The sequence below is a fragment of the Anarrhichthys ocellatus genome, unplaced genomic scaffold (assembly GCF_004355925.1).
Source record: "Anarrhichthys ocellatus isolate YVR2014 unplaced genomic scaffold, GSC_Weel_1.0 scaffold23, whole genome shotgun sequence".
Taxonomy (NCBI): domain Eukaryota; kingdom Metazoa; phylum Chordata; class Actinopteri; order Perciformes; family Anarhichadidae; genus Anarrhichthys; species Anarrhichthys ocellatus.
This window is the reverse complement of record NW_022280053.1, coordinates 2,805,929-2,823,377: the sequence shown is the minus strand read 5'-3', so window position 1 is coordinate 2,823,377 and position 17,449 is coordinate 2,805,929. Positions and strand designations below refer to the sequence as shown.

The 17,449-nt window shown below is 42.0% G+C and overlaps 2 protein-coding genes across 4 annotated transcripts in view; one reads left to right on the top strand and one right to left on the bottom strand.

The window, feature by feature from the left end:
* unc5cb (unc-5 netrin receptor Cb) overlaps positions 1-2,349 on the top strand; it is a 103,335-nt gene extending 100,986 nt beyond the window's left edge. For all 3 annotated transcript variants that reach the window (XM_031860153.1, XM_031860152.1, XM_031860151.1), the window contains one exon: positions 530-2,349. In XM_031860153.1, the coding sequence (XP_031716013.1) occupies positions 530-689 (160 nt within the window). In that variant the 3' untranslated portion in view covers positions 690-2,349. The remainder of the gene's footprint in view (positions 1-529) is intronic.
* Positions 2,350-4,891: 2,542 nt separating this feature from the next.
* nup188 (nucleoporin 188) lies at positions 4,892-17,365 on the bottom strand. Its single transcript, XM_031860389.1, has 43 exons — positions 17,303-17,365; positions 16,240-16,294; positions 15,995-16,068; positions 15,826-15,910; positions 15,632-15,712; positions 15,392-15,436; positions 15,209-15,301; positions 14,988-15,107; positions 14,676-14,887; positions 14,470-14,584; positions 14,143-14,343; positions 13,767-13,847; positions 13,580-13,672; positions 13,351-13,470; positions 13,140-13,266; positions 12,893-13,051; positions 12,651-12,777; positions 12,472-12,559; positions 12,304-12,380; positions 12,092-12,206; positions 11,811-11,931; positions 11,641-11,707; positions 11,122-11,247; positions 10,788-11,028; positions 10,494-10,700; positions 10,244-10,413; positions 10,071-10,140; positions 9,923-9,990; positions 9,642-9,837; positions 9,038-9,115; positions 8,865-8,950; positions 8,626-8,762; positions 8,357-8,535; positions 7,934-8,134; positions 7,683-7,775; positions 7,423-7,575; positions 7,111-7,248; positions 6,937-7,011; positions 6,605-6,820; positions 6,316-6,447; positions 6,161-6,234; positions 5,934-6,063; positions 4,892-5,731 (listed from the first exon to the last, which is right to left on the bottom strand). The coding sequence occupies exons 1-43, from the start codon at positions 17,326-17,328 to the stop codon at positions 5,552-5,554; spliced, it is 5,232 nt and encodes a 1,743-aa protein (XP_031716249.1). The 5' UTR covers positions 17,329-17,365; the 3' UTR covers positions 4,892-5,551.
* Positions 17,366-17,449: the final 84 nt, after the last annotated feature.

Genomic DNA, 17,449 nt, shown 5'->3' with positions numbered 1-17,449 from the left:
GTGTGTGTGTGTGTGTGTGTGTGTGTGTGTGTGTGTGTGTGTGTGTGATGGAGATACAGTGTGTGTCCAGTTATAAGGTCCCAGCTCAGCGGGGGGGCGCCTTATCACAGGCAGCAGCTGCATATTGACGAGACCGCTGACAGAGTGTGAAGGAAGGAGAGACTTGAACCAACCTCTCATTCGCAGTGATGATTCATACAGAACCGCCGCGTATACACGGGGCTCATTAGTTTCCACTTACATTTTTTCACATGAGAATCCAGCACCATGCAAAATACTAACTTTACATTGTTAATCTTTACCTTTAAAGAGTTTCACAAGGCCTCATAAACGCCTTATAATGTCTGATGAATGTGCTTATCGTGCATTCTAGACATGACCTTCATATAAAGTCTTTCCGAAGGTAGACATTTTTAAAACCGTGTCAGCGCACACAGCCAAGTCCTGTGTTGTAATTCAAGAAAACAAACATTTGTCTCTTACTTCCTTTTTCTTCCATCCATGTGTTTTGCCACAATCCTTTACCCAGGTATCTTAACTACTTTGCCACCAAATCCACTCCTACGGGAGTGATCCTGGACTTGTGGGAGGCCCAGCATTTTCCCGACGGCAACCTCGGTCGCCTGGCCCAGGTGCTGGAGGAGATGGGACGCCACGACGGCCTCGTTCCTGCGGCGACTGAACACTGACATCTGCCCACCGGGGAGTGTGACATTCCAGGGAGGAAGAAGGCATAAAAAGAAAATAAGAGACGTGGACGCCTGAAAAGCAGGCGAAGTCATTTGGCATCACGATGACAAATGCAGATACACACTCACAGGTACCGTGTGTGGGTGTGTAATAAAAAAAGAAACCGCGAGGTCTACTCAGCCATGACCCAGTTAAACAGTGGCAACAAAGGGTGTAAAAAGTTGGAGGGGTAAACAAGAATCTCTGTCATTTCTCTCTGGCTGTTTCTCTCTCTCTCTCTCTCTTTCTGGTACAACGACTTGATATTTTTGGCTCTTGTTTCCTTGGAAACAGCTGTCCGGTTATTTGGATAGACTGCGTATTAGTGGATGAGGCCCTTGCCATAGACAACAGTCTGAGACGTGAGACACTATCAAAGGTCAAAGGAGCAAAGGAACACTGCTTGAATCAGAGGAAACATCTCCATAGCATCTCCATGGATGAGTATGTGTCCTGTGTTAACATAGTATTTAATAATATGCCTATTTATACATATCTTTTTGGTATTTTACGCTGTCTGTTAAGGAATATATTTTTTTGTTCCTGTTCCATTATGTTTGACTGTATCATAGCACCTCCAGCTGGACTCGTGCAGTAATGACTCCTTTACGTGTACAGAGGAGGGAAATCAATGATGTAACCATTTTACAACTTAAGTCTTGTTGTCGTAACTACTTTTAATACTTTTTATTCATGTCATGTATAAGTAATGATTTTCAATTGTGTGTGCTTATTTTACGTGATTATTGTTTCGGTCTTTGAAATACTTTTGATAAGTTGCATTGGTTATGATTTTTCTTTATTTTCTTTGCATGTTTATTATTAGGTCATTTGGCTAATTACATCAATTTATCGCCCCTAAATATAGGGCGGTCGAGACAATATTACCATACTGAATAAAACTCATGACTGATGCTGATGATTTGTATGTTGTTCCAAGATTATACATTAAAGAGACTAGGCAGAGAGGAGAGGTAGATACTGGAGAAAGGGAATCAAATAAGTATATTTTTTGTAGGACCAATGCAACTGAATACAACTGCTTTGTACCAAATAATTGACATACAGTGTCTGAGGTCAAACAGAGGGCGGCCATCTTAACTATTGCACATCATTCAAAAAGTGTCATTCATTGTGTTCAGAACTGAATGACTTTCATCTGTCGTTTTGGAGAACAGACTCAGACATCTGTGTTTGTACATTAATGACAGAAGCCATCAGCATTCTGATGACACTGAATGTGTGCATAAAAATATCTGATAGTTGAAAATGCAACGTTCCCTTGATGCAGCAGCACTTGTGACTGTTTCAAAGTGTTGTTGGTTTTATTTTGTTTTTTTTAACGGCAGTTGTCCCAGTTTTCGTAAAGCCGTCTATGCAAACGTTGCGTCTTTCTGAAACAATCTTTACATTCTCAGTGGGCTAGCCTTTTGCATTCCCTCGTTGTTCTTCAGCTTCATGATTTTTATTGTGTGTAGTGAGAATGTAGCCTTGTCTGTTTCTGGCACTCATGATGTTCCTCGCAAACTGCTTGCATTTCATCTGTCAAGTTATTGTACAAAGTGTAAGAAAGAATTTTTAAGACTAATAATAAATTATATTTATATGCAACATTGAAAACGGAGCATGACGATCTCATTTGTTTTGCATTTGCGAGATTAATAACGTGAATCTTACAGCAGCGTTCAACATAAATAGGCAGAAGCATAGTAGTTTTATATACTCATACACTCATTAATCACATATTTACAGATTAAATAAGAAACATGCCATAGGTGTAGAGTTGCCAGGACAATTTGATTTATCAGATAAATCATTAAAACACATTTTAACATTCAGCAAGTCAATAATTATTAATAGATTTCAGCAAAATGATGAACAAATGAACTCTGAGTGAAAAGAAGACGATAAAGGAGAGCAGAGCTTCAGCCTCAGCTCTGAAGGGCAACCAAAATTCACCAATTCATCAATGATAAGTGTTTTATGCAGAGGTCCTTTTTAATATTTAATAACATAAGAATACTATAAAATGAATACAGAAAGCAACCTGAATACTTTTGGTCTCAGACAATGGGAGGCAGCTCCCCCTTGACATCATAAACCTTTTGCCGCTCATTTTTCAGACTCCCTGTAGACTGTTGTCTCCATCGGTCATCCTCGCTGTTGGTTTCCCTTGTCCTATCTTTCAGTCTCTTTTTTTGGCCGGTGTAAGTGGCGCTGTGACAAGTCTCTGGTGATGAGAGCTTCTCTCTTAACTCTGTCACAGTTTGATGTCTTGGGTCTCCAACATCTTCGCTCGGGTCTTCTTCACCCTCAGGGCTGTGAGGCGACAGGTCAGGTTGCAAGTTCTGACAAATTGATTATTGATGATAAATAATTAGGCATTTTTATTAAGAATGAACACATATTCTTTACCTAGCTCTTTAAATAGACAGATGACCACTTCAATTAATCTATTTACATCTTATTACCATTTAAAGTATAGCTGAACAACTCCTGGCTTTTTGTTATGGGAGGAACTCATGACTGATTCACTTTCTAATAGAACACTTGCCCTGCAGTGAGGAGAATATATCAACCTGGCAATAAGAAGATGGCTTATTGCTCTAAAAACATGTATAGATAATTAAACATAAAAAAGTAACAAAAAGTTACTTTTTTAGTTACTTTATTTTAAAAGTTACTTTTTTAGTTACTTTATTTTTAAAGTTTCTTTTTTAGTTACTTCATTTTTAAAGTTACTTTTTTAGTTACTTTATTTTTAAAAGTAAAAGTATAGCATGTCGAAAAAAGTCTCAAATGATCATAGCATAGCATGTCAAAAAATGATCATATAAAAGCCATTCAATCAGGAGAGACTTCAATAGAATTTCACAATAAACACATTGTACAAATTTGAATGGTGCAACGTCTTTGGCAAATGGACTCCATCTTGAAGGAAGACAATCAAGGGCTGGTGATGCTGAGGTCGGATAAGGCATAATCCCGCTGGAGTCCAGTCACTGGACGTGGTGTTGATGAAGGGTGTTGATGCAGAGTTATAAACGTCATAGTATAGCATGTCGAAAAAGATAAAAACGTCATACTATAGCATATTATGAAAACATAAAAACGTCATAGTATAGCATGTTATAAAAACCTAAAAACGTCATCATATAGCATGTCGAAAAAGGCAATCAAAATGTCATAGTTTAGCACGTCGAAAAGGATTACAAAATGAGTCATAGTATAGCATGTGGAAAAAGATTTAAAAAAATCATAGTACAGCATGTCGAAAAACATAAAAACGTAGTGGTATAGCATGTCGAAAAAGATAAAAACGTCATCGCATGTCGAAAAAAAGTAACTTTAAAAGTAAAGTAACTAAAAAAGTAACTTTAAAAATAAAGTAACTAAAAAAGTAATTTTCGAAATGCTATACTATGACCGTTTGAGACTTTTTCGACATGCTATGACGTTTATAATGGCATCAACTCCCTTCATCAACACCACGACCAGTGACTGGACTCCAGCGGGATTATGCCTTATCCGACCTCAGCATCACCAGCCCTTGATTGTCTTCCTTCAAGATGGAGTCCATTTTCCAAAGACGTTGCACCATTCAAATTTGTACAATGTGTAATAAATCATTGTGAAATTCTATTGAAGTCTCTCTCCTGATTGAATGGCTTTTATATGATCGTTTGACATGCTATACTATGATCGTTTGAGACTTTTTTCGACATGCTGTACATGACCGTTTGAGACTTTTTTCAATTACTGTATTTTTGAAGTTACTTTTTAAGTTACTTTATTTTAAAAGTTAGTTTTAGTTACTTTATTTTAAAAGTTACTTTTTATGATAAAAGTCCAGGTGTATCACATCAAAAAAAAGATCATGAATACAATTGCTAGTACATTAGTACTATTGTCATAGTAACTAACTTAGCAGCCATTTCTACTTGTTCTCAGTTTACACCAACTTTCTCTTGGCTCTGGCTTCATGTTAAACGGACCAATATGAGAGTTTTTATTTTAGGTTCAGAAGTTATAAAAGTTTATTTTTAAAGAAAACACGAGTAAAAACGAATTCCTTCATTTTAAATATTTGTTTTGTTTATGTATTGGCTGGTTCAGGACTATTTAGTGTTCAGTGAAAAATGGTAATGATGAAACCCAATTGCGGTACAAAAGTCCCTTTATTAGCATATACATTTGTTTTTAAGTACAAATCTTGGTTGCCGCTTCAAAATGTATACATAGATAAGCACAGATAAGAAAGTTCAGAACAAGATTTATTGAAAATTAAGAGAATTAGAAAAGGTATAATGGAGCTTACGAGAACAAGCTTTTCTACTACATTTAGTCATACAGGAGACGATTATATATGAAGGTCTAATTCTTTTTAAGTAGCACTTGAAACATGTCTGGTCATTACGTATCATCAAAGTGACCTATAAAACTAGGCCTTGGAAAGACAAAACCAGTCAATGACTGATGTTTAGTAGCACCAAGATCTACAAACTCAGATCTCTCCATAAAACACGTTTTTTTAAATTTTTTTTTTACAATCTCCTCGTTGGCCTTTTAAAGTAAACACTTTGGTTGTGGTCATGTCAAATTTAGTTACAACAGCAGTTTTGACAAGATGAAATGTTCTGCAAATTATGGTTCCAATCATTACATCACATTAGAATAAACACGCTCACTCTCAGTCACACATTTGTGCTAATTCAACTACTGCAATAACTGTTCATAAGAATGTTTTCTGATGGCAATACTGGAGGTACATCAACAACATTAGGGGGTTTCCTCGTTTGTGCCTCCTAATGGAAATCTATGTCTACCTCTGCACGAGTCTTACGAAGGCCTGAACAAGCTGGATTAACGGCTCCTGGCCTTCATTGCTGGCCTTAGAGCCCGGTGTGGGTGGCTTGGATTGGGTGGAGGGGAGGATGCCGCTGGCCGGAGATGATGGAGAGCCCCTGCGGAAGTGGCGGGAAAGGCTCGAGAGTAGAGTGCTCTGGTGGTGGAAAAAAAAACGACATTATATTCCAATATGTTTTTGTCAAGAATAAGTCGGGGGTTATTGTGTTTTCCTCTTATCGTCAGCAAATCAAATGAAAAGACCAAAACCATCAATGTGTCAGTCCCGACTCAATACTTTGTGACATATTGTGACTCTTAAAAAGTATACAGAAGACTTCAAAGAAATGATGTCTCACCAGTTCAGAGCTGAGCTCCTGTTTGAGTCTTTGTTTGTCTCGGGGGAGGATGGAGGGATCTTTGAGACATCGAACAGCCTGAGAGATCAGCACGTAGAAACAGTTTTCCATGGTGAACATCAGCAAGGACCTGAAGAAAAAGAAGTTAGTGTAAACTGAAAGTTCTGAAGCAAAAGAAAGAAGTGAAATTAGTAATAGTTAAATAGTTGGAAATAAACTTTACTCACTTCAGAGCTTGGATCTCCTCTGATGAGGCCAGTGAGGCTATGCTCAATGAAACTGGCTCTTTCTTCTTCTCCATCTATGAACAAAGGGGAAAAAAAACAGTCAGGGATCTGCTGTAGGGGGGCTGTAAATTACTACATTCACATTGAACATCTACCTCGCTCAACATGCTCAGGGCCACGTTGATGGCGGCCAGCAGGGTCCCGAACGAAGGAGGCACGTCGGGGTCAAACGCCGGAGTCGTGAAGCTGAGCACAAACAGGGTTCGATACTCTGCCAGGTCCATACTCTGACACACAGGCCGGGACACAAATCAGCATCTTGTTGTCTTTTATGCAAAGATATGAACACAGAAACAGTTTCTTGTGCCGCTGATGGAAATATAACTAATTATTAGACTCATTTTGGAGAAAGAGGAACCGTTGGAGCAGAGAAAGGATGCTGACCTGGTCCAGGAGTATCTGGCAGCAGTCTGGAGTGAAGCGTTGCAGAGTTGCCAGGGTTTTGCTGAGGATCTTCAGAAGACTGCACTGCACCGCCAACAAGGCCTTCTGCTCAGCCTCCTCTCTCTCCCCTCCACCGGCTGCTTCTTTAGACGGGGTTTGGGGCGCTCGCTGCGTCCTGGGATGGGGAACGGGAGGCAACGCTTCGCCATTTTTGGCCTAAACATAAATCCAAAACAAACTCTTTGTATGTCACGTTGGTTATAATACAGAACAGAAATGTAATGATGCTGCAGTGCTTGTCACTATGACATCATATATTCCTGGTTTCTGACCTGGAGGTAGTGATGCAGCATCTTCTTGCTGTGGAGCAGATACGTGCAGGTCTGGCACAGATAACACAGGTTTACCTGCAGGGAGGAGACAGAAAGACACACACTGACTAACTGAACACTGAAGTGTTGCTGTGGTGTTATCTCTGCTGACGAGGCGCTTTCCTCTGGACTTACCTGTACATCTCTGAGCAGTTTGGGCAGGTGGAACTGCCACTCCTTACAGAAGCTCGAGAGCTGCAGCAGGAAACCAACTGTGTGATCGGCCTCGTCCAAACACGCGAGGCTCTGCACTGTCCGCACTGCATTTAGACACTGCGCGGGAGAGAAAGGGTTAACGTGAAGCATTAGTAATGCCATCGTCAACAAGAAAAACAACAACATCCAGATTTTTAGGGAGCGAAGGAGCATTTTTCACTGTCGTCTACATTTTTTAGATCGATCAATTCATCAATTTATGCAATAGGACAACTTTCGTAACTGTTATACCTGTAGTATGCGTTCTTGATGTACTCCGACAAAGTCCAGGGCTTCGTTGATGAAGTTGTAGCGCAGCGTCTTGAGCAGACTCTCCATTAAAGACATGCAGAGGCGGTACACACCCGGCCAGCAGGCGGAGTCCTGGGACTTCCGGGAGAAACTCTGCTCAGAGACGTGGACATATTATACGATGTTAATGCAGCGCTGTGTGATAAGCAAGGCAGAGAAATGCTTCTGTAAAGGGATCGCTATAATAACAATTTCATTACCTGTGATGCTCCGTTTGAAGTCACCTCATAGACACTCAGCAGAGGGAGGCAGATCGTCTGGATGACTCCAGCTCCAGCGACAGCAGCTGCCCCCTGGAGGACACATGAAGACACCCTCAACATTCAACATCTTAAGTAGGAATATTTAGATAGACGAACGCATTGATGTTTTTGGTCTTTTCACAGCATTTATTAAGAACATAAAAACATCAGCCGTATCCTTTAATTGTCAGTGAGAAGAAAGTGTTTACCTGAGGAGTGCGGGCCAGTGTGAGCAGCAGGTGAAGTGCAGCCTCAGTGAAGTAGAGGTTGTGTTTGGATCGCAGGCTGAGCTCAACAGCGCTGAGCACCGAGGGGAGAACTGGAATCTTCCTCATCACCGAGACCCAATGCTCACCATCCTCATCGGTGCGGCACAGCTCCTTCGCTAAGTGCAGAGCTAGCACACACACCTGTTTAAAAAAGAGGGAGAACATTTTACTTTATGTTGGGAAAACAATGATATTGTGCCTCACGGTTAATTATCTAAAAACTTGACATCTATTGAATCATTGGCTTGAATATGAGACTTTTAGACTCCTCTGGAAGGAGGGACATGGAACCAAAGCAGGTGTTTTCAGTGTGAAAAACACCTGCAAACAAAACTTCCGTCCATCACTCCTGCCTCAGCTCACCCCGTCTCTCTGGTCCTTCTGTGGGCCGCGAAAAGAGTCTGTCTCCATACTGTCCTCGTCCTCCACCGCGTCTCCCATCTGGCTCATGTGACGAGTATTGTCGATGAGCGACAGGGCCTCGTCTTTCACCGTTTCACATACAGACAGCAGTAGCTGAGGCAGCTGGGAAACTTCTCCGCCTACTTGACAAAAATAAATCAATCAACAAAAATATTGGGACTACATACCACTGACACAGACAACAGAAGACACACACACACGCCTTTTACCCTGAATCTGCAGCACAGATATGAGCGCAGAGAAGATTTTGGCTTTGGTTCTCTCCATCATATGCTGCTCAGCTTGCAGGACACTCTCCAGGATCAGGGAGAGGGGAGACAGGATGTCAGGAGCTGTTGCTACCACACTGCAGACACGGAGATAGCAAAACAGAGTTCAAATAGTTAGGATACGAGTGTGCGTTTAAGGAAACCTATTAAATCTCTCTGTCAAATGCATGAAGACGCACCTCCTCCACTGTTTGAGGAGGATGAGCAGTAGAGTGGCCATCATGGATCCAAGACGAAGACAAGACACAGACATGGGTGTCGTCAGCTGAAAGAGACACAAAGAGTTCGCAAGTAAAACAGTGATGAGAGGAGAAATACAAAAGAAATGAAAAGATGTGCTCTGATGACTTACAGCAGCTTTGGCCCCATCCAGGACATCCATGAACAGCTTCAGTTTGGTCGAGTCCTCCGTTAGCTGCATCACATCGGACTGAAAACATAAAACATACTAATGAGCATTGCATCACATTCTCATCAAATATGAGATTTAATTTGTACAAAAACCTCACTGTAAAAAGGGCTGTTGTGTGCAAGACTACTTCTAGGCCACAAGCAGTGACTTCCTTCTCCTGAGGTTGCCATGCAATAGTCATTTAGTTTAAACAAAAACCAAAGTGTTAAACAAATGCTATTTAATCTATTATTTAGTGAGCTTTAAAGGTGCTGGTAGGTAGATTTTGTTACTTTTGGACAGAGACTGTCTAACTGTTTGCCGCCGTTTCAGGTGTTAATGCTGAGTTTAACTAACCAGCCGCAGGCTGCATTGATCTTCTCATCAAAGAAATCAAAAAGGAAATTTCCCAAAATGTTGAAATATTCCTTTAAGTAGCGAGGGTTTGAACTTCACTCTGTAACTTTCTTTTTTCATTATTGAAACAACTATTTCTGTCACTTTTCATGTGAACAATTGAGTGCATCACTAGTAATGTGCGTGTTATGAAAGCATTGATACATACGTGGGTTGTGGAAAGAATTAGCAGCATCCGCCAGGCAGAGATTAACATCTGGGTCTCAGGGAATGAACAGATGCCTTCCTCCTCCATCTCCGCTACGTGGCACACTAAAGACTTGACATACTGGGACCAGTACTCGTATCGTCGTGCATTGGAAAACTTCTGAAGCCCATCCTTCAGAGACTGCCCCAAGGAGCCGCTGTTAACAACACAGACACAATCAACATCAGTTATGGGAGGTATGAGCTTCATGAAAGTGATAAATAAGGGAACACAGAATTTACCTGACAACATAGTAGATCTCAAGGCCAATGATTTTCATGACAAAAGCACACGTCTCCAGAACACAAGGCTGAAAGTCAAATACAATTCTTAAATTGACATCTTAAATAATGCATCACGATTACAGCAGCGTAGGAAAGAGTAAAATACCTCTGTGGTATCTGAAGGTGGAGTGAGGGTTCCAAAGAGAGGCGTTGTCAAATTTTCCCAAAACCTCTCTCTGTGTAAAAAACAAAAACAAACCCAGAGATATATTCATCAAACTCCATTACTCAGCACATATTTATGTAGGTCAAAGTAATTGTCTGAGATAATGTGCTTACTTGGTACGTAGCACAGAGATGGCGCTATCTCTGCGATCCTGCCAGAGGGCCAGAAGGAAGGCCAGAGCCGCTCGGTGGAGCAGCGGGGGACACCAGTATTTCCCCTGCTGTTTGGAGTCTATCAGCTCCAGCACCACATGAAGACAGCTCCACTCACCGAGCAGGAACTCCTAGAGAAACAAAAAGGTAGTTTGAATCCAGATGCAGCCCTGCAAAAAGTAAAAACGAACATTATCTCTGCAGTTCATACCTTTGATCCCTCCATCCCATCTTTTACTTCCAGGTTGAGGAAAAGCTCGATGAGGCCGGGCTGCGTTTCCACAGCCACGGTGAGGAACTCCAGGATCATGACCTTGATCCTCATGTCTTCCGTCTTGCTCTGCAGCCGAGTGAGAAACGCATCCCTGATGGGCGCCGCATCGCTGCCAAGGCAAGCGTAGACGGACATGGGAGCCACCTACAGACAAAACATGTTGAACATCATGAATATTTACTGTTGTTCATAGTCACGTTCAACAAATGCGTACAGATCGGAAGTCCTTACTGTGGCGAGCCTTTTGAGCAGCTGGATTGCCAGGCGAGGAAGCGCCGGGTCGTGTTTGTGGTAAATGTACTTGGCCAAGACAACTATGAGATTATTGCCATGGCCGCCGTGTTGAGTCAGGGCCTGCTCCAGAGGCGACACGACATCAGACGGCGGCTTCAGGCGGATGACGTTGTTGGTGACGGAGAAAGCCAGCTTGACCGTCTGGATCAGGATCTGACCGGGACCCTCGGCACCACAGCTGGACAAGAGAAGCAGAAATATATGTAACTAGTGACTTTCCAAACATGACAACAAAATGAGTGTCAATATAAAGATGGTTTTGTCTGTTCACCTGCTGGGCTGTGCAGCCAAGACCATGTCTATGGTGTCCACTCCAACTCCCATGATATTGACGACTGCCTGTCCAGCCTCAGTGTTTGCCAGGCTGTAGATGCACAGAGACTGCAGGGTGGGGGTGCTGCAGCAGGGGGGAAAAAAGGTCGAAGGGAGAATGAGAAGGACTTTCCTTTAAAAACTATGTACAGACGCAAACAAAAATAATCCCTCTTAATCATCACTTATGACCACTAGAAGAGGCTGTGTCTGTATCTGCAGATACCCTGTTTCGGATTTTTCTTTTCAATGTGTGCAGGACGTTTCTGGGCGTTTAGCTCAATAACAACCAGGTGACAGATCGTAAGCACACAGCCAAGAGGAGGCTACAAAAATGGCGGACAAGGCGCCAAAAAAACGCAAATATAGCGAGGCTAAGACTGACAATTAATCCGCATCAATTTGAACAATCAATTAATTTTCTATCAACTAATATATTCAAGATAAACATTTTTAATCCCAGCAGACTTCTCCTTACCTGCCCTGGTCCTCTCCCTCTGGACTCAGGTTGAGAATGGCATGAATCAGCTCCAAGATAAGACAGCCTGCAGCGACACAGAGCAGCCGGTAGTTTTAACTTTCATTTTACAGTCTGGAGGAAAGAAACTTGCCACAGCTAGTCTAGATCGGTAAGACATGTGCCCTTACCTATCCTCTCCCTGACTCCATAGGTGTTGTAACGCCACTTGTGATAAGTGGGCAGCATCTCCTTCAACACCAGCAGCACACAGGGGATCAGGCCTTTGTTCTGAGTGCTGCCAAGCTGACCCTGAAACAAGAGAGATAAAATGTACATTATAGTGGCAGGACGCCATGTTTACAGATTAAAGGAATAACATTTTTGCCTTTATTATATTTAAAATTGCACCCGTCAGCTGCTCACTGGCAAGAAAACAGTTGAGTGCATCTCTTTAGGTAAAACGTGTTACCTTGACCAAGGTTGTAAGGAGACGAAGGAAGGCGATGGTCACAGCATACTCCCCCCTGGGCTGCTCAATCTGGACCAGCAGGGTGCCATAGTTACCTGCCTTCATCCCTTCAGCACTAGAAAAACAAAACAGTTTTGTTCAATATTTTTACTTCCCCCAAAACATGAAAGTCTGATTTTAATTTTCCGGGCAAATCAGGAAGCACTCGGTACCTTAAACACTGAGGCATGCTGGTCAAGGGGCTGGAGGCGAATGGGAGGAAACCTGTGTGGTGCAGACTGGACCACACCTGAAGAGAAAACAAAAAGAATAGAAGATTCAGTGACTTTAAGTCCTTAATATTAGCTCCTGTTCACACTGGAAGGACCCAGCACACACACCTTCCCAGGCATCCTAGCAGCCAGTACAGAGAGGCAGTTCACACAGGAGGCGATCACGTCCACTGGAGGGTTGATGACTGACGTTAACCTAACAGACGCACAAACGACAAGACAAATTAATACAAAATAACCATCACACTCTAAAGAGTTTGATAAGCGTCTCTGTAAAGGGAGTATACCTCTGCAGCAACATGTAGATGCGTGAAGTGAGAGGCAACAGACAATCCGACACAGTCCAGTCTGTGCTTATGATCTTATGGACTAGATCCAGGATGGGCTTCACACGCGCACAGTGAGCTACAACATCTGGCACAAGAAAGGGCAGAGACACAAAGATAAACGATGTGTTTATTTGTTGGCAATAACTAAAACATAGCATTGATCTATGCTTGTGGGAATATATGAACAAACAGTTGTGTACCTGCAGTTGATACAACATGGAGCAGCATCTCCACCTCACAGGTGAAGAGAGTCCAGGAGCTGTACGAGTGTTCCCAGCGCACCACGTAGCCTTGTTCGCCTCCAATCATCACCTGGCCCAGCACTCCCTGTGGCATCCACAGGTTAGTCTGCCCCGAGCCTGAAGGTTGGGACAACATGTTATAGCAAGAGAAATATCTAATCTTAAATCTCCTTTAATTAGGTATAATACAAAATAAAGAACATACCGAGTGGGTAGAGGAGTTTAGGTGTTTGTCTCTTCCACAGTGTCTCGTCATCCTTGGAGATGATGTCATTGGGCTTATGTTTGTAAACTTGCGTGTAGAAGGACATCTTATCCAAAAAGTTGTAAACCTGTAAATAAAACTACATTGTTAAACCATTTACTTCGGGAATATTTGAGTGTGTAAATGTCCGAGTATAATATGAGGAATCTACCTTTGTAACAGTCGACTTGTTTGACAGAAGTGCAGTTAGAAGCTGCAACAGCGGTCCGATCTTATGGGGGAACATCCCGACCGCACTGTCCAGGATCATTCCCAATCCCATGTTTGGTTTCTGGATTTAGAATTTGACAAACAGGACAGATTGTCAACAATTTGGGGATTCCATCCAATTTCATCCCTAAAGACTCTTCTTTCTGTCTGTCTTTCTTTCTTTTTCTCACCATTTCCCAAAAGACTTCAGCCAGACTGGGAGCAGAGAGGACTTCACAGGCAGCATCGATCAGGTGGGAGCACTGTGTCGCCACACCATCAGTCTGTCACATGCATTACATGAAAGCGAGTTACAAATAAGAACTTGAGCGAGAACTTTTAACATATAGAACTGTAAAATCTGGATGTACAGTATACCTGCAGGCTTTCCTCTTCAAATGAAGTGATCACAAAAGAGAGAAGACCAAAGATACACATCTTTGCTGTGCTGGCTGTGCACTGGAGAGAAAAGAAAAGAGGTGACAGACAAAATATACTTTAGTATAACGTAGACGTTGGCACATACTGGTACAGCAAAGTATATTTTCTTTACTTGCTGCACTGTAAATATACACCACAGCTTGAGGGGTATGATTATGAAACCTGAAGTCTGATTTAGCTCAGACCGACTATAAAACTAATCAAAGTGAAAAGACAGTAATCATTAAAGAGTTTTCCTTTAACTTGAAGTTAAAGTTTTTCCCCACATTCTAAAGAACTAGTTCTGACCAAGTCTGTATCTATGTCCTCTTACATTATTCCCTGAGACTCCGAGGCCTTTCAGCATGGTTGAAATGTACTTGAAAACCCCCAGCTGCAGGGCGGTGTTGCCTATCCTCCGGATCACGGGGCTGGACTCGTCTGGTCTCAGAGTGTGTCTCAGCAGGACCCAGGCCAGCAGCACCGGCCCGTGATGAGGGATGTCGCCAAATGTCAACAGCAGCTGATCCATCTCCTGGAAGAAACGAGAGGAAATATGGAGGTTTATGTGTCTGTGTGGCGTATTCTACCTGCCTGAATCAGTTCACACACCGTACGGTTGCTTTACAGAACATTTATGTTGTAGAGACTGGGGTCAAACCTTGATGACGTCGGGAGCATTGGAGAACTGATGCTGCTCCGTACAGTCTTCTAGAGCACACTTGTGCAGGAAGTCTATGTCCATTCCCTCGACCAGGATGAGAGAGCTCAAATATCTGCAGGCCAAAAGAAACATTAAACAGTACACAAGGAATTAAATGTTAAGTAATGCTTCACATACACACAGACACTATGAGGAGCTCCTACCCAATGCGGTCAACCAGCGAGTCCATGCTCTTGTCTACTAGGTGTCTGTTGGTCTGCCGCAGCCCGAAGCCTTCTAATTTGAACATTTTGGTGAAGCTCAGCAGGTCGGATGGGCTCATCTCAAAGTAGGCGTAATACAGAAAGATGATCTCCAGCAGCAGAGACTGTTCCCTCAGACACTGCAGGAACCACAGTGACACCTGCCGCTCCGTCTTAAAACAACATTTAAATAACAATGTCACCATCTGAGTATTATGTTACAATGTACAGCACAGCATTATGGTATTGACCAGATATAAACCAAATTATCACCATGAGGTTTCCGTGAGTTTCCCATGTTGGTGCTTCTGCTTTGAAGAGGTTTTCAAACTGCAACTGGTACCGGCTCACCAGGTCCTTCTCCAGTTTATTGACACAGTTGCTGTACTCCGCCTAGACATAAACAAACATATCCAGTGCTACTTTACAGAAGCAAAAACAAATACACATATTTTCAGGGGAGAAATGTGACCCAAAAACCAGCTGCCTCTCACCCTGTAGGGATGTCGCTCATCCTGAAAGTATGTGAGTAGGAGCAGGACACATCTGAGCAGACACATGCGCTCCTCGTAGTAATAGTCAGCTACCTGCGAGTACAACACAGGACATATAACTATCATGCTGAATCATGTGAAACTCTACGGCAGGTGTAAATGGCTGCAGATATCTGTACTGACCTTCAGTAGCAGTGTCTGGCTCTGTCGCTCATCCTTGAGAACAACCTGTATGGAAGACTCTGTTAGCCAACATCTGAATGTCTTTCATGGTAATATCTTGTGTTATATTTAAGTGATATTACGTTATATTTTTTCCGTAAAAACTGCATTTGACAGGTACTTTTTTGTGGCAAGATGTAAGACAAGACACAAATTTCAACACAACTGAAAGATAACATCTTAAAAAGTGGGAACAGACACCTTCAGGGAATTGCGTGTTCCTCTGTAGTCCTCCTGTAGGTAACACTGTAACAGCTGCACACTCTGTTGTTCATCAAGAGCCTGTAACATTATTAAAGCATTACATTATGATCAAATCATCATGAAGTGCACCACCAAATGAAGAAAGTAAATCTGATATTTTTTTACATTAAACAAGCATGTTTTACTCTTACCAATAGTTTACTGATCCGTAGACCAAAATCCTTCAATGGTTGTGCGACATCTTTGTTCTCCTTCACTTTCCCAGCAGAGGATGAGCTAGAACAGATGATGCCAACAGTCATCATTTATATTGTTATGAATAGTAGTGGATTTGATGTTAGGATAAAATAACTAACATACCTGGGTGGCTTATAGTAATTGAGTCCTTGATGCAGTCTGTCCCAGTGTCTGTCCAGCTCTGCCTCTATTTGAGCCTGGGACCATTAAACATGTCACATCAAGAGAGAAAATCAGTTGTGTTATCTAAATAATATGTTGTGAGTGGATAAGAAATATATTTGTTGTCCATCATAAACTCTGACTCAACCTCCTTCACAGAACTCTGGCATATATGGACCATAAGGACGTCTGGCAAGTAGACATACCTGCTCTCGCAATGCAGATCTTCCCAGCAATATGGTCCATAGTTCTCGACTGCTCCTAAGGGAATAATGGGTATATTTTAGCAAATAAATTAAGAGATGATTTACACTGACATAAATGTGTCAACGGTCAGACCATTCTAAGCTATTCTTTAGATATTTGGCCTCGTCAGATATGCATGTATATCTATCTATATAAATATATACACACATACATGTTTTTGGCTTATCCAGTTAAATGCCTGAATGATCAAAATATCAAAAGCATATATTTATTTCCATGTACCAGCTGAGAGACAGTGCTTGTATACACTGATACAGAGTTGGTGCACTGTAGGTGTCTATAAAACTAATGGCTATGTAGCGTTACAGATACATGCTGTGAAGCCCTTATTAAACCAGTATTTTGTGCTGCTGTGCGTTTTATAACTCATATATTGTAAAGATAATGGATTTATTTTAAACACTTTAAAAATAACACCTTAAACTTAACATGAGTTCATATTAACTGTGTACAACGTCCAGTTTATTTGATTTATCAACAGGTCGGAGGCTGAAGTAGTTAATGTGGCGGTGACATGTGTCCATTATTAAACTTTGTAAAAGCGAAACATTACATAGCTTACATTACAGTAATGTAAGCTAACGTACTTTGTCATTGTCCTCTCCATGCTCAAACCTAGCGTCACTCTCTTCTCAGTCACAACTAACCAGTAGCCGGCTATCGGAACTAATTAAGAGGCACTTTAACTAGAAAAAAGCTCGTCTGCTTCTCGTCCAGTGAAAAAACCCAGTTATAGTTTACGAGTCAACTTCACAGACATGTTGTCATGCTGCTGACACACGGCGCTGCTGAAAAGCCATTCAAATGTCCAACTGCTAGCGGATGCTAAGCTAAGTTAGCGTGGCGCTAACAACTCAAAAGACACCTTGTAAAACATAAATGTTACTATCGATAGGGCTTAATAAAGAGACACGTTGTGTCGAAATGTCTGCTCGCTGGTAGATACTTAAAAACTATTTAAACAACGCAGTCGTTAGCTAAAGTTTGTTGCCATCTGCCTACCTGACGCTCATCTCTGATTCCGCCATCTTCGTTCCTGTTCTGTGATTGGTTGATGTGCTGGATCGTCATCGCCATCGTAGGCACTTTCTTCTTCGCTGGTATTCTTATTGTTGCACTACTGCCTACAGTCGTATGATTACTGCCACC

What these genes read in the sequence shown, in the direction of transcription:
- nup188 (XM_031860389.1), bottom strand. Translation starts at nt 17,328, where the DNA reads ATGGCGGAATCAGAGATGAGCGTCAG. An exon ending in TTGAAGAGGAAAGCCTGCAG is followed by an intron (nt 13,673 to 13,766) that starts GTATACTGTACA and finishes TGCATGTGACAG; the next exon opens with ACTGATGGTGTGGCGACACA. An exon ending in CACTGGCCCGCACTCCTCAG is followed by an intron (nt 7,776 to 7,933) that starts GTAAACACTTTC and finishes TGTGTCCTCCAG; the next exon opens with GGGGCAGCTGCTGTCGCTGG.